The sequence below is a fragment of the Acanthopagrus latus genome, chromosome 12, assembly GCF_904848185.1.
Source record: "Acanthopagrus latus isolate v.2019 chromosome 12, fAcaLat1.1, whole genome shotgun sequence".
NCBI lineage: Eukaryota > Metazoa > Chordata > Actinopteri > Spariformes > Sparidae > Acanthopagrus > Acanthopagrus latus.
Genome location: NC_051050.1, coordinates 24738234 through 24752792, shown reverse-complemented (window position 1 = coordinate 24752792; position 14559 = coordinate 24738234). Strand labels below are relative to the sequence as shown.

The following is a 14559-nucleotide window of genomic DNA, read 5'->3' as shown; positions in this document are numbered from 1 at the left end:
AATAGTAATAAAAATATTACAATTTTACTGTTGTTGATGACCATACAGGTTTAGTAAAGTTAACAGAGTCCAAAGCGACTAACAAAAGCATATAAATGTGGCAAAGCAAAACCATTAGTGTGTGTATGTGTGTGTGTGCAACATGGTTAAACATGGCAACACAAAACTATTTACAGCAGAAATCTCTCCAACACCTCACAGTTACATCAACACTAAACCATACAACATTGAGAAGCACAATTTATTAAAGGAAACACAAAACTGTCCAACAGATTTTCCAACACATTTAGAAACGACTAACTTGGTGAAATCACAAACATTACTTCTCACTTTATTAAACCCCAAATTGTGTGAGTGAACCCCCCTAAACAAACCCCTCTCCACTGACACTTTAATAACAAAACAGCTCCTGTTATGGAGAAATTCTGGAATCTTACTCACTGCTCTTAAGCGTAGGTGAAATTGCAATTTTTGAAAATACGCTTTGCAATGTCGCCCGGCCCAAGATGCAGATTGTAGAGCTGTCCTTTTCCGTCAGTCCTGTTCGTGACGCCAATTACTTTGCGGAGAAATAATCTCAAAAGAATCACCTGGAGACGAGACTCTGGACTGACCAAACATTTCATACCTCAAATTTTGTCCATCTGGTTTTACAGCGTCCTATTCAATATGATTGATCATGAGCAATTGTTGAAAAATGCACGTTAAAGTGCCCTCCTGGTATGTGTCATTTTTTTATTTTTGCCCCCGCCCTTCAAAAACTTCAACTCCTTCAAAAAAGGACGAAATCTGAAATCTTTCCCACACGTTTTGCAAGAATACGGTTTCTCACCTGTGTGGATTCTCGTATGTTGTAATAAGTGACTACAAGACCTGAAAGTCTTCCCACGTTTTTCAAGAATACGGCTTCTCACCTGTGTGGATTCTCATGTGAGCTGTTAAGTGACTACGATTCCTGAAATCTTTCCCACATGTTTTACAAGAATAAGGCTTCCCACTGGTGTGGGTTTTCATGTGTTTATTCAAGTCACCATGAAACTTGAAAGTTTTCCCACATGTGTTGCAAGTAAACGGCCTCTCATCTGTGTGGATTCTTATATGTTGATTCACTTCACCATGAGACTTGAAAGTTTTCCCACATGTGCTGCAAGTAAACGGCCTCTCATCTGTATGGACTCTCAAGTGTTTGTTCAAAGTAGACTGAAAAGAGAATGTCCTCTCACATGCGTTGCAAGAAAATGACCCCTCCCCCGTATGGGTAGTCATGTGGACAGTTAAGTTGCTAATAGTCCTGAAAGCCTTCCTGCATGTTTGGCAAGAATATGGTTTCACATCTGTGTGGGTTCTCATGTGAGCTGTTAAGTGTGCACGTTTCAAGAAAGCTTTCCCACAGCTTTGGCAAGTGAACGGTCTGTGTGGCTTCTCTGTGTGGGTTTTCACGTGTTGATTCAATTCACTAAGAGACTTGAAAGCTTTCCCACATGTGTTGCAAGTAAATGGTTTCTCACCTGTGTGGATCATCATGTGGATTTTTAAGTGTGAACGCTGGCTGAATGTTTTCCCACATGTGTTGCAAGTAAATGGTTTCTCACCAGTGTGGGTTCTCATGTGAGCTGTTAAGTTTGAACGTCTGCTGAAAGTGCTCCCACAGTTTTTGCAAGAAAATGGTTTCTCACCTGTGTGGGTTTTCATGTGATCTTTTAAGGTACTGCTTAGCGTGAAAGTCTTCCTACATGTTATGCAAGAATACGGTTTGTCAGCTGTGTGGATTGTCATGTGACGTGTTAAGTTTGTCTTGAAGTTGAAAGCTCTCCCACAAAATTCACAAATAAAAGGTTTCTCACCTGTGTGGATTCTTATGTGTTTAACCAATACGGACTCACACGTAAAAGTCTTTCCACATATGTCACAGTTGAAAGGCTTTTCACCTGGGTGAGTGTTATGTTGAATGTCTGATGAGGTAGAATTTTTATTGTTTCTGTGATGTCTTTTCTTTTTCTTCAGCTCTCCATCTCCAGTTGATCCAGAGTCTCCATGTTTTCCTCCTTTCTGGTCTCGGCTCTCAGCTACATGAGAGTTGTTAGAGAGGAGCTGGTGGTCACTTGTTGGTTCTGCTTCACTGTGGTCACTTTCCTCATGAGCTGGAGTCAACATGACGGTATCCGTCTCCACCTTCACTACAAGCTGCTCTCCCTCCTGACTGGTGCAGAGTTCCTCCTGTTCCTCTTTAATCTCTGGAGGCTCTGGGTCCTCTTGGTCCAGACTGGAGTTCCTCTCCTGGTTACAGAGCTGCTGGTCAGCCAGAACCTCCTCCTCCTTACAGACATGTTGCTGTGGGAGCTCTGGAGGGACAAACAACAAGAGACAGAGAATTAACCCAAACTACATATATAGTTTATTATTATTTTGTTTTCCCCAGTTTTCGGCGCCCCCCGCTGATGGCGGCGCCTCTGATATTTGCCTATACTGCCTGTGCTCTGGTCCCCCTCTGTGGCCGCTCCAGGGCTCTGAACATTAGTCTTATTAAAATAAGAAACTTTTACTCACCTATCCTGTGTAACTTTACTTGGGGTTTCCAGCAGATATCCAGCATGACGCGCTGCCGATCGATCTCTTCCTCGTACTGGACGATAGTTGTTTTAAAAACTCTGAATATTTCTTCAGCAGCAGCAGTTAGTCGCTCGTTGACAAACTCTCTCAAACTCTCAACTGAACTCATTCTTCTTTAATTACTCGTTCAATAATGAGCTGCGCTGTGACTCAGTACCGTCTTCACTTCATTCATTACACACAGCCAGCTAATGCTGCTAGCTGCTACTGTTTACTTCCGCTGGGTGTCACGCTCTAAAGCTCCGACAGCGGAAGTGCGGAGGCTTTTAAGTTCCGCTTCAGACTGAAGACATTTAATTCAGAACTTGTTTAAAACATATCTGACTACAGTTTTAAACTTAAAGAAATTATTAGGCCAACAAATGCAGTTCTGCAGTTGCTAAGCAGACTCAAAAAATACTTTTCATTTTTTACATCGCTTACATTATATAAAATCATGTAATTAACTATATTTAACACCATTTTCATACTCTTTTCACAGTGTGTTTACACTATATTTGTGTACTCCTTCTATTAAGGTGTAGATCTACTCTGCTTAATTCCACAAAGAAATGTGGGACTCTTTTCTAAACTGCTACTTTGAACTAACAGCTAACCTTTTGGTTACATACTTGGAAGCTACTGTAAAAACTACAAGTATTTAACATATAACTGTTTATATAAAAGCAGGACACGAGGAGCGATAATAAGTGGGACACATGAGAGCGATTCACTCGACTTTTAATCAGCACATTAACAAATATGGACAAATCAGAATGAAGATAGACACAAACATATTTTGACATGTTCTCAAGGGGAAATTGTTCACATTCAGCATCAACTCATCATTTCTCCTGTGTATATTGATCCTCTGAGGATTCTTCAAGTATGTCATACTGTACATTTCTGCAATTATGCATGAAACACTAGAACTGAACCACCTCCAACATATTTTGGAAATACAAGGCTACACACCTGTACGTGTCATCAAATGTCTCGACAGAGCACACTGATCAGAACATCTTTGCTCAGGTGTTGCAAGGTTACGACTTCTCACGTGTGTGAGTTCTCATGTGACGTGTTATGGCACCATGATGCTTCAAAGCTTTCCCACATGTTTGGCAAGAATATGGCCTCTCACCTGTGTGGGTTGTCATATGAACTGTTAAGTTTGCATGTTGGCTGAAAGTTTTCCCACATTTTTTGCAAGCAAACGGCTTCACACCTGTATGGATGTTCATGTGACGTGTTAAGTGTGTATGGTGGCTGAAAGCTTTCCCACAGGTTTTGCATGAATACGGTTTCTCACCTGTGTGGGTTCTTCGGTGTGCATTTAGGTGGGACTTAAACTTATAAGTCTTTGCACATGTGTCACATTTGAAAGATTTTTCACCTGGGTGAGTGTTATGTTGAATGTCTGATGAGGTAGAGTTTTTACTTTTTCCGTGAGGTCTTTTCTTTTCCCTCAGCTGGTAGCTGGTGGAGGGGCAGTGATATTTCCTGGATACAGGTAGGTGGAGGATTTGTTAGCCCAGGTGGATGCAGTCAAATGGAGTGTTAGTTATCTTGGCTTTGTTGTGGTAGGTGGTGAAGCAGTGATGGTTGACTGCTTGTAGGTGCAGCATTACTGGTGCTGGCTGGGTTCTGGATGGTGAAGGAGGAGTGATGTGGTTTGGGTGCTGGTAGGTGGGGGATTACTGAGGGTGACTGGGTTTATGTAGGTGGAGGGCCAGTGACGCTGGCTTTGTCCTGACACACTTTCAGCTGTTCTGGGGTTGCTTGATGTCGAACCTAGGCCACTGTTCTGTTTCCCTGTCTTGGTTTTGCTCTTGCTTCCAAGATGGCCAATTTTTAAGTGTTGTTTTATCCTGTCATTTTGTTGGTTTTTGTTTTTTGTTTCAGTCCGAAGCCTCAACCTAATAAATCTCCTGATGATCTTTTCTTTTACTCCACAGCATGATGGAAGCCTGCTGGAGAATGCCAGAAGTGTATACATGCAGGAGTAATGCGACTATCAATCGAATAATCTAGGTGTTTGTGACCGATCCAGTCTGATTTTAGTCAGACTAAGGTGTATACATGCATCTTAAAAATCCAATCAGTCGGAATAACCCAGTTATTTGGTTTTCTTGAGTGTCATGTAAACACACTGACTCAAGTCTGAAAGTAAAAAAAAAAGGAAACAAAAGCAGAGAAAATATTACAATTTTACTGTTGTTGATGACCATACAGGTTTAGTAAAGTTAACAGAGTCCAAAGCGACTAACAAAAGCATATAAATGTGGCAAAGCAAAACCATTAGTGTGTGTATGTGTGTGTGTGCAACATGGTTAAACATGGCAACACAAAACTATTTACAGCAGAAATCTCTCCAACACCTCACAGTTACATCAACACTAAACCATACAACATTGAGAAGCACAATTTATTAAAGGAAACACAAAACTGTCCAACAGATTTTCCAACACATTTAGAAACGACTAACTTGGTGAAATCACAAACATTACTTCTCACTTTATTAAACCCCAAATTGTGTGAGTGAACCCCCCTAAACAAACCCCTCTCCACCGACACTTTAATAACAAAACAGCTCCTGTTATGGAGAAATTCTGGAATCTTACTCACTGCTCTTAAGCGTAGGTGAAATTGCAATTTTTGAAAATACGCTTTGCAATGTCGCCCGGCCCAAGATGCAGATTGTAGAGCTGTCCTTTTCCGCCAGTCCTGTTCGTGACGCCAATTACTTTGCGGAGAAATAATCTCAAAAGAATCACCTGGAGACGAGACTCTGGACTGACCAAACATTTCATACCTCAAATTTTGTCCATCTGGTTTTACAGCGTCCTATTCAATATGATTGATCATGAGCAATTGTTGAAAAATGCACGTTAAAGTGCCCTCCTGGTATGTGTCATTTTTTTATTTTTGCCCCCGCCCTTCAAAAACTTCAACTCCTTCAAAAAAGGACGAAATCTGAAATCTTTCCCACACGTTTTTCAAGAATACGGCTTCTCACCTGTGTGGATTCTCATGTGAGCTGTTAAGTGACTACGATTCCTGAAATCTTTCCCACATGTTTTACAAGAATAAGGCTTCCCACTGGTGTGGGTTTTCATGTGTTTATTCAAGTCACCATGAAACTTGAAAGCTTTCCCACATGTGTTGCAAGTAAACGGCCTCTCATCTGTGTGGATTCTCATATGTTGATTCAAGTCACCATGAGACTTGAAAGTTTTCCCACATGTGCTGCAAGTAAACGGCCTCTCATCTGTATGGACTCTCAAGTGTTGATTCAAAGCAGACTGAAAAGAGAATGTCCTCTCACATGCGTTGCAAGAAAATGACCCCTCCCCCGTATGGGTAGTCATGTGGACAGTTAAGTTGCTAATAGTCCTGAAAGCCTTCCTGCATGTTTGGCAAGAATATGGTTTCACATCTGTGTGGGTTCTCATGTGAGCTGTTAAGTGTGCACGTTTCAAGAAAGCTTTCCCACAGCTTTGGCAAGTGAACGGTCTGTGTGGCTTCTCTGTGTGGGTTTTCACGTGTTGATTCAATTCACTAAGAGACTTGAAAGCTTTCCCACATGTGTTGCAAGTAAATGGTTTCTCACCTGTGTGGACTCTCATGTGATAAGTTAATCGAATACAACGCCTGAAAGCCTTCCCACAGATTTCACAGGTAAAAGGTTTCTTACCTGTGTGGATCATCATGTGGATTTTTAAGTGTGAACGCTGGCTGAATGTTTTCCCACATGTGTTGCAAGTAAATGGTTTCTCACCAGTGTGGGTTTTCATGTGAGCTGTTAAGTTTGAACGTCTGCTGAAAGTGCTCCCACAGTTTTTGCAAGTAAATGGTTTCTCACCTGTGTGGGTTTTCATGTGATCTTTTAAGGTACTGTTTAGCGTGAAAGTCTTCCTACATGTTATGCAAGAATACGGTTTGTCAGCTGTGTGGATTGTCATGTGACGTGTTAAGTTTGTCTTGAAGCTGAAAGCTCTCCCACAAAATTCACAAATAAAAGGTTTCTCACCTGTGTGGATTCTTATGTGTTTAACCAATACGGACTCACACGTAAAAGTCTTTCCACATATGTCACAGTTGAAAGGCTTTTCACCTGGGTGAGTGTTGTGTTGAATGTCTGATGAGGTAGAATTTTTATTTTTTCTGTGATGTCTTTTCTTTTTCTTCAGCTCTCCATCTCCAGTTGATCCAGAGTCTCCAGGTTTTCCTCCTTTCTGGTCTCGGCTCTCAGCTACATGAGAGTTGTTAGAGAGGAGCTGGTGGTCACTTGTTGGTTCTGCTTCACTGTGGTCACTTTCCTCATGAGCTGGAGTCAACATGACGGTATCCGTCTCCACCTTCAGTACAAGCTGCTCTCCCTCCTGACTGGTGCAGAGTTCCTCCTGTTCCTCTTTAATCTCTGGAGGCTCTGGGTCCTCTTGGTCCAGACTGGAGTTCCTCTCCTGGTTACAGAGCTGCTGGTCAGCCAGAACCTCCTCCTCCTTACAGACATGTTGCTGTGGGAGCTCTGGAGGGACAAACAACAAGAGACAGAGAATTAACCCAAACTACATATATAGTTTATTATTATTTTGTTTTCCCCAGTTTTCGGCGCCCCCCGCTGATGGCGGCGCCTCTGATATTTGCCTATACTGCCTGTGCTCTGGTCCCCCTCTGTGGCCGCTCCAGGGCTCTGAACATTAGTCTTATTAAAATAAGAAACTTTTACTCACCTATCCTGTGTAACTTTACTTGGGGTTTCCAGCAGATATCCAGCATGACGCGCTGCCGATCGATCTCTTCCTCGTACTGGACGATAGTTGTTTTAAAAACTCTGAATATTTCTTCAGCAGCAGCAGTTAGTCGCTCGTTGACAAACTCTCTCAAACTCTCAACTGAACTCATTCTTCTTTAATTACTCGTTCGATAATGAGCTGCGCTGTGACTCAGTACCGTCTTCACTTCATTCATCACACAGTCAGCTAATGCTGCTAGCTGCTACTGTTTACTTCCGCTGGGTGTCACGCTCTAAAGCTCCGACAGCGGAAGTGCGGAGGCTTTTAAGTTCCGCTTCAGACTGAAGACATTTAATTCAGAACTTGTTTAAAACATATCTGACTACAGTTTTAAACTTAAAGAAATTATTAGGCCAACAAATGTTCTGCAGTTGCTAAGCAGACTCAAAAAAAAACTTTTTATTTTTTCCATTGCTTACATTATAAAATCATGTAATTAACTATATTTAACACCACTTTCATACTCTTTTACAGTGTGTTTACACTATATTTGTGTACTCCTTCTATTAAGGTGTAAATCTACTCTTCTTAATTCCACAAAGAAATGTGGGACTCTTTTCTAAACTGCTACTTTGAACTAACAGCTAACTTTTTGGTTACATACATGGAATCTACAGTAAAAACTACAAGTATTTAACATATAACTGTTTATATAAAAGCAGGACACGAGGAGCAATAATAAGTGGGACACATGAGAGCGATTCACTCGACTTTTAATCAGCACATTAACAAATATGGACAAATCAGAATGAAGATAGACACAAACATATTTTGACATCTTCTCAAGGGGAAATTGTTCACATTCAGCATCAACTCATCATTTCTCCTGTATATATTGATCCTCTGAGGATTCTTCAAGTATGTCATACTGTACATTTCTGCAATTATGCATGAAACACTAGAAATGAACCACCTCCAACATATTTTGGAAATACAAGGCTACACGCCTGTACGTGTCATCAAATGTCTCGACAGAGCAGACTGATCAGAACATCTTTGCTCAGGTGTTGCAAGGTTACGACTTCTCACGTGTGTGAGTTCTCATGTGACGTGTTATGGCACCATGATGCTTCAAAGCTTTCCTACATGTTTGGCAAGGATATGGCCTCTCACCTGTGTGGGTTGTCATATGAACTGTTAAGTTTGCATGTTGGCTGAAAGTTTTCCCACATTTTTTGCAAGCAAACGGCTTCACACCTGTATGGATGTTCATGTGACGTGTTAAGTGTGTATGGTGGCTGAAAGCTTTCCCACAGGTTTTGCATGAATACGGTTTCTCACCTGTGTGGGTTCTTCGGTGTGCATTTAGGTGGGACTTAAACTTATAAGTCTTTGCACATGTGTCACATTTGAAAGACTTTTCACCTGGGTGAGTGTTATGTTGAATGTCTGATGAGGTAAAGTTTTTACTTTTTCCGTGAGGTCTTTCCTTTTCCCTCAGCTGGTAGCTGGTGGAGGGGCAGTGATATTTCCTGGATACAGGTAGGTGGAGGATTTGTTAGCCCAGGTGGATGCAGTCAAATGGAGTGTTAGTTATCTTGGCTTTGTTGTGGTAGGTGGTGAAGCAGTGATGGTTGACTGCTTGTAGGTGCAGCATTACTGGTGCTGGCTGGGTTCTGGATGGTGAAGGAGGAGTGATGTGGGTTGGGTGCTGGTAGGTGGGGGATTACTGAGGGTGACTGGGTTTATGTAGGTGGAGGGCCAGTGACGCTGGCTTTGTCCTGACACACTTTCAGCTGTTCTGGGGTTGCTTGATGTCGAACCTAGGCCACTGTTCTGTTTCCCTGTCTTGGTTTTGCTCTTGCTTCCAAGATGGCCAATTTTTAAGTGTTGTTTTATCCTGTCATTTTGTTGGTTTTTGTTTTTTGCTTCAGTCCGAAGCTTCAACCTAATAAATCTCCTGATGATCTTTTCTTTTACTCCACAGCATGATGGAAGCCTGCTGGAGAATGCCAGAAGTGTATACATGCAGGAGTAATGCGACTATCAATCGAATAATCTAGGTGTTTGTGACCGATCCAGTCGGATTTTAGTCAGACTAAGGTGTATACATGCAGCTTAAAAATCCAATCAGTCGGAATAACCCAGTTATTTGGTTTTCTTGAGTGTCATGTAAACACACTGACTCAAGTCTGAAAGTAAAAAAAAAAGGAAACAAAAGCAGAGAAAATATTACAATTTTACTGTTGTTGATGACCATACAGGTTTAGTAAAGTTAACAGAGTCCAAAGCGACTAAATGTGGCAAAGCAAAACCATTAGTGTGTGTGTGTGTGTGTGTGTGTGTGTGTGTGTGTGCAACATGGTTAAACATGGCAACACAAAACTATTTACAGCAGAAATCTCTCCAACACCTCACAGTTACATCAACACTAAACCATACAACATTGAGAAGCACAATTTATTAAAAAAAACACAAAACTGTCCAACAGATTTTCCAACACATTTAGAAACGACTAACTTGGTGAAATCACAAACATTACTTCTCACTTTATTAAACCCCAAATTGTGTGAGTGAACCCCCCTAAACAAACCCCTCTCCACTGACACTTTAATAACAAAACAGCTCCTGTTATGGAGAAATTCTGGAATCTTACTCACTGCTCTTAAGCGTAGGTGAAATTGCAATTTTTGAAAATACGCTTTGCAATGTCGCCCGGCCCAAGATGCAGATTGTAGAGCTGTCTTTTTCCGCCAGTCCTGTTCGTGACGCCAATTACTTTGCGGAGAAATAATCTCAAAAGAATCACCTGGAGACGAGACTCTGGACTGATCAAACATTTCATACCTCAAAATTTGTCCATCTGGTTTTACAGCGTCCTATTCAATATGATTGATCATGAGCAATTGTTGAAAAATGCACGTTAAAGTGCCCTCCTGGTATGTGTCATTTTTTTATTTTTGCCCCCGCCCTTCAAAAACTCTATGCACGCCACTGACCTCCAACATATTTTGCAAATAAAAGGCTACTCGCCTGTACGTGTCATCAAATGTCTCATCAAAGCAGACTGATCAGACCATCTTTCCAAAGGTCTTGCAAGGTTACAACTTCTCACCTGTGTGAGTTCTCATGTGACGCATAAAGGAAGGACGAAATCTGAAATCTTTCCCACACGTTTTGCAAGAATACGGTTTCTCACCTGTGTGGATTCTCGTATGTTGTAATAAGTGACTACAAGACCTGAAAGTCTTCCCACATGTTTTGCAAGAATACGGCTTCTCACCTGTGTGGATTCTCATGTGAGCTGTTAAGTGACTACGATTCCTGAAATCTTTCCCACATGTTTTACAAGAATAAGGCTTCCCACTGGTGTGGGTTTTCATGTGTTTATTCAAGTCACCATGAGACTTGAAAGTTTTCCCACATGTGTTGCAAGTAAACGGCCTCTCGCCTATGTGGACTCTTGAATGCTTTTTCAAAGCAGACTTAAAGGAGAATGTCTTCTCACACGTGTTGCAAGTAAACGGCCTCTCATCTGTGTGGATTCTCATATGTTGATTCACTTCACCATGAGACTTGAAAGTTTTCCCACATGTGCTGCAAGTAAACGGCCTCTCATCTGTGTGGACTCTCAAGTGTTTGTTCAAAGCAGACTGAAAAGAGAATGTCCTCTCACATGCGTTGCAAGAAAATGACCCCTCCCCCGTATGGGTAGTCATGTGGACAGTTAAGTTGCTAATAGTCCTGAAGGCCTTCCTGCATGTTTGGCAAGAATATGGTTTCACATCTGTGTGGGTTCTCATGTGAGCTGTTAAGTGTGCACGTTTCAAGAAAGCTTTCCCACAGCTTTGGCAAGTGAACGGTCTCTCACCTGTGTGGGTTTTCACGTGTTGATTCAATTCACTAAGAGTCTTGAAAGCTTTCCCACATGTGTTGCAAGTAAATGGTTTCTCACCTGTGTGGATTCTCATGTGATAACTTAATAAAGCCCGACATCTGAAAGCCTTCCCACAGATTTCACAGGTAAAAGGTTTCTTACCTGTGTGGATCATCATGTGGGTTCTTAAGTGTGCATGCTGGTTGAATGTTTTCCCACATGTGTTGCAAGTAAATGGTTTCTCACCAGTGTGGGTTCTCATGTGAGCTGTTAAGTTTGAACATTTGCTGAAAGTGCTCCCACAGTTTTTGCAAGAAAATGGTTTCTCACCTGTGTGGGTTTTCATGTGATCTTTTAAGGTACTGCTTAGCGTGAAAGTCTTCCTACATGTTATGCAAGAATACGGTTTGTCAGCTGTGTGGATTGTCATGTGACGTGTTAAGTTTGTTTTGAAGTTGAAAGCTCTCCCACAAAATTCACAAATAAAAGGTTTCTCACCTGTGTGGATTCTTATGTGTTTAACCAATACGGACTCATACTTAAAAGTCTTTCCACATGTGTCACAGTTGAAAGGCTTTTCACCTGGGTGAGTGTTGTGTTGAATGTCTGATGAGGTAGAGTTTTTATTGTTTCTGTGATGTCTTTTCTTTTCCCTCAGCTCTCCATCTCCAGCTGATCCAGAGTCTCCATGTTTTCCTCCTTTCTGGTCTCGGCTCTCAGCTACATGAGAGTTGTTAGAGAGGAGCTGGTGGTCACTTGTTGGTTCTGCTTCACTGTGGTCACTTTCCTCATGAGCTGGAGTCAACATGACGGTATCCGTCTCCACCTTCACTACAAGCTGCTCTCCCTCCTGACTGGTGCAGAGTTCCTCCTGTTCCTCTTTAATCTCTGGAGGCTCTGGGTCCTCTTGGTCCAGACTGGAGTTCCTCTCCTGGTTACAGAGCTGCTGGTCAGCCAGAACCTCCTCCTCCTTACAGACATGTTGCTGTGGGAGCTCTGGAGGGACAAACAACAAAAGACAGAGAATTAATAATATAAACCCACACATGCAATATATATTATATATGGCTAACATCTGGAGTTGGTTCTTGGGGACAGTGACAGAGCCTACAGAGAACTTATTAAGGACTTTGTGGACTGGTACCAGCAGAACCACCTTCCGTTCAGTGATGGGAAGACCAAAGAGCTGGTGCTGGATTTCTGCATGCACAGACAACGCTGCACACAGGTGAACATCCAGGGAACGGACATTGAGATGGTGACATCTTACAAGTACCTGTGTGTTCACATAAACAATAAACTAGACTGATCACACTGCAGCTACATAAAAGAGAGGTCAGAGCAGACTGTATCTCAAACAAAAAATCTATGAAATACTATAAAAATAGATTCCTCACAGCTTGTTAAAAGCTTTTAACAAAACTTTTCCACAAGTAAAGTGCAGCACTAACAGTTCCAGCATGTAGCCGTGTTCAGTTTTACTCAACTTTCATATTTTTTGCCAGGAAGATTAACTTGTCCACATTGACTCCACCCATGAGTTATCTGTGAGTACAGGCTTTCATTACGAAGATGTAAGGATGAAAATATGCACTTTTGGACACTTTATTGACAGTCAGGTTTTTTTGGACGGGCATCGTCACAGTCACCCACACCGTCACTGTGTGCTCTGTAGCGCTCGTCTAACAGTGGTTTGCAGGTCGCAGACTCGGGATCTCTGTGTGGAATAGTAGTGTTCAAGCCACGTCAAAATGAATACACATATACAGGACTTGGATCGATGAGCAGGGCGATCAGAATGTTTTTCCCGGTTGGCAGACATGAGGACCCCTCTCGAGATGGGATTCTCAAACCACACCTCCAGCACACCTGGGACCCCACAGGTAAAATGAACAAATTATTGCAAAATTTAACCAGGAAGCTGCAATGTTCCCAAGCAGGAGACGTTAGCGACAGGAGGGTCTTCACGCTCTGTTTACTCGCTAGTGTTAGTTATGACGTAAACGGGCTGCATGTGTATCTGCAGGTGGAAAATAAACACACGCAACTTCTCTTCCGGGAACTCACCTGTGCACAGCCCTGTACCGAACCGAAGGTCCTGTACTGAACCGGTTTGATACAAATACATGTATTGTTACACCCCGAATTTAAGTCTATTGTATTTCTTACCTTGTTGATTATACTGTTTATTTTTGCTATTGGCTTTGTCTTTTGAAAGATTCTGTCATTTGGCTGCTGGGACAAACAAACATCCCCACCAGCAGAACATAAAAGGATTTATGATTCTAATTCTGATCAGACAAACTTTGCCCAGGCAGAATTATGGTTTCTCACCTGTGGGTTCTCATGTGAACTGTTAACATTCTGGTTTGATTAAAAGTCTTCCCACATGTTTTGTGAGTATAGGGCCTCTCACCTGTGTGGTCACTTGTTGGTTCTGCTTCACTGTGGTCACTTTCCTCATAAGCTGGAGTCACCATGACGGTATCCGTCTCCACCTTCAGTACAAGCTGCTCTCCCTCCTGACTGGTGCAGAGTTCCTCCTGTTCCTCTTTAATCTCTGGAGGCTCTGGGTCCTCTTGGTCCAGACTGGAGTTCCTCTCCTGGTTACAGAGCTGCTGGTCAGCCAGAACCTCCTCCTCCTTACAGACATGTTGCTGTGGGAGCTCTGGAGGGACAAACAACAAGAGACAGAGAATTAACCCAAACTACATATATAGTTTATTATTATTTTGTTTTCCCCAGTTTTCGGCGCCCCCCGCTGATGGCGGCGCCTCTGATATTTGCCTATACTGCCTGTGCTCTGGTCCCCCTCTGTGGCCGCTCCAGGGCTCTGAACATTAGTCTTATTAAAATAAGAAACTTTTACTCACCTATCCTGTGTAACTTTACTTGGGGTTTCCAGCAGATATCCAGCATGACGCGCTGCCGATCGATCTCTTCCTCGTACTGGACGATAGTTGTTTTAAAAACTCTGAATATTTCTTCAGCAGCAGCAGTTAGTCGCTCGTTGACAAACTCTCTCAAACTCTCAACTGAACTCATTCTTCTTTAATTACTCGTTCAATAATGAGCTGCGCTGTGACTCAGTACCGTCTTCACTTCATTCATTACACACAGCCAGCTAATGCTGCTAGCTGCTACTGTTTACTTCCGCTGGGTGTCACGCTCTAAAGCTCCGACAGCGGAAGTGCGGAGGCTTTTAGTTCCGCTTCAGACTGAAACATTTAATTCAGAACTTGTTTAAAACATATCTGACTACAGTTTTAAACTTAAAGAAATTATTAGGCCAACAAATGCAGTTCTGCAGTTGCTAAGCAGACTCAAAAAATACTTTTCATTTTTTACATCGCTTAC

At 42.2% G+C, this 14559-nt stretch overlaps 2 protein-coding genes and 1 pseudogene across 5 annotated transcripts; all 3 read right to left on the bottom strand.

Annotated features, from left to right (window-relative positions):
- LOC119029391 lies at window positions 1-2867 on the bottom strand (annotated as a pseudogene).
- Window positions 2868-4778: 1911 nt separating this feature from the next.
- Window positions 4779-14399, bottom strand: LOC119029390 (zinc finger protein 260-like). 3 transcript variants are annotated; one of them, XM_037116163.1, is made up of 4 exons: window positions 14076-14399; window positions 13619-13870; window positions 10489-12198; window positions 4779-5569 (listed from the first exon to the last, which is right to left on the bottom strand). In XM_037116163.1, exons 1-4 carry the CDS (start codon window positions 14245-14247, stop codon window positions 5478-5480), a joined length of 2226 nt encoding a protein of 741 aa, XP_036972058.1. In that variant the 5' UTR covers window positions 14248-14399; the 3' UTR covers window positions 4779-5477. The 3 variants fall into 3 exon arrangements, with proteins under 3 accessions (XP_036972058.1, XP_036972060.1, XP_036972059.1); XM_037116165.1 differs by having other exon boundaries at window positions 4785-5605; window positions 10609-12198; window positions 14076-14398; XM_037116164.1 differs by lacking the exon at window positions 4779-5569 and having other exon boundaries at window positions 9772-12198.
- LOC119029394 (gastrula zinc finger protein XlCGF57.1-like) lies at window positions 4945-7595 on the bottom strand. 2 transcript variants are annotated; one of them, XM_037116172.1, is made up of 3 exons: window positions 7323-7595; window positions 6284-7117; window positions 4945-6199 (listed from the first exon to the last, which is right to left on the bottom strand). In XM_037116172.1, exons 1-3 carry the CDS (start codon window positions 7492-7494, stop codon window positions 5586-5588), a joined length of 1620 nt encoding a protein of 539 aa, XP_036972067.1. In that variant the 5' UTR covers window positions 7495-7595; the 3' UTR covers window positions 4945-5585. The 2 variants fall into 2 exon arrangements, with proteins under 2 accessions (XP_036972067.1, XP_036972066.1); XM_037116171.1 differs by having other exon boundaries at window positions 4945-7117.
- Window positions 14400-14559: the final 160 nt, after the last annotated feature.

What these genes read in the sequence shown, in the direction of transcription:
- LOC119029394 (XM_037116171.1), bottom strand. Translation starts at nt 7,494, where the DNA reads ATGAGTTCAGTTGAGAGTTTGAGAGAGTTTGTCAACGAGCGACTAACT. An exon ending in AGTAAAGTTACACAGGATAG is followed by an intron (nt 7,118 to 7,322) that starts GTGAGTAAAAGT and finishes TTGTCCCTCCAG; the next exon opens with AGCTCCCACAGCAACATGTC.
- LOC119029390 (XM_037116163.1), bottom strand. Translation starts at nt 14,247, where the DNA reads ATGAGTTCAGTTGAGAGTTTGAGAGAGTTTGTCAACGAGCGACTAACT. An exon ending in AGTAAAGTTACACAGGATAG is followed by an intron (nt 13,871 to 14,075) that starts GTGAGTAAAAGT and finishes TTGTCCCTCCAG; the next exon opens with AGCTCCCACAGCAACATGTC. An exon ending in ACCAACAAGTGACCACACAG is followed by an intron (nt 12,199 to 13,618) that starts GTGAGAGGCCCT and finishes TTGTCCCTCCAG; the next exon opens with AGCTCCCACAGCAACATGTC.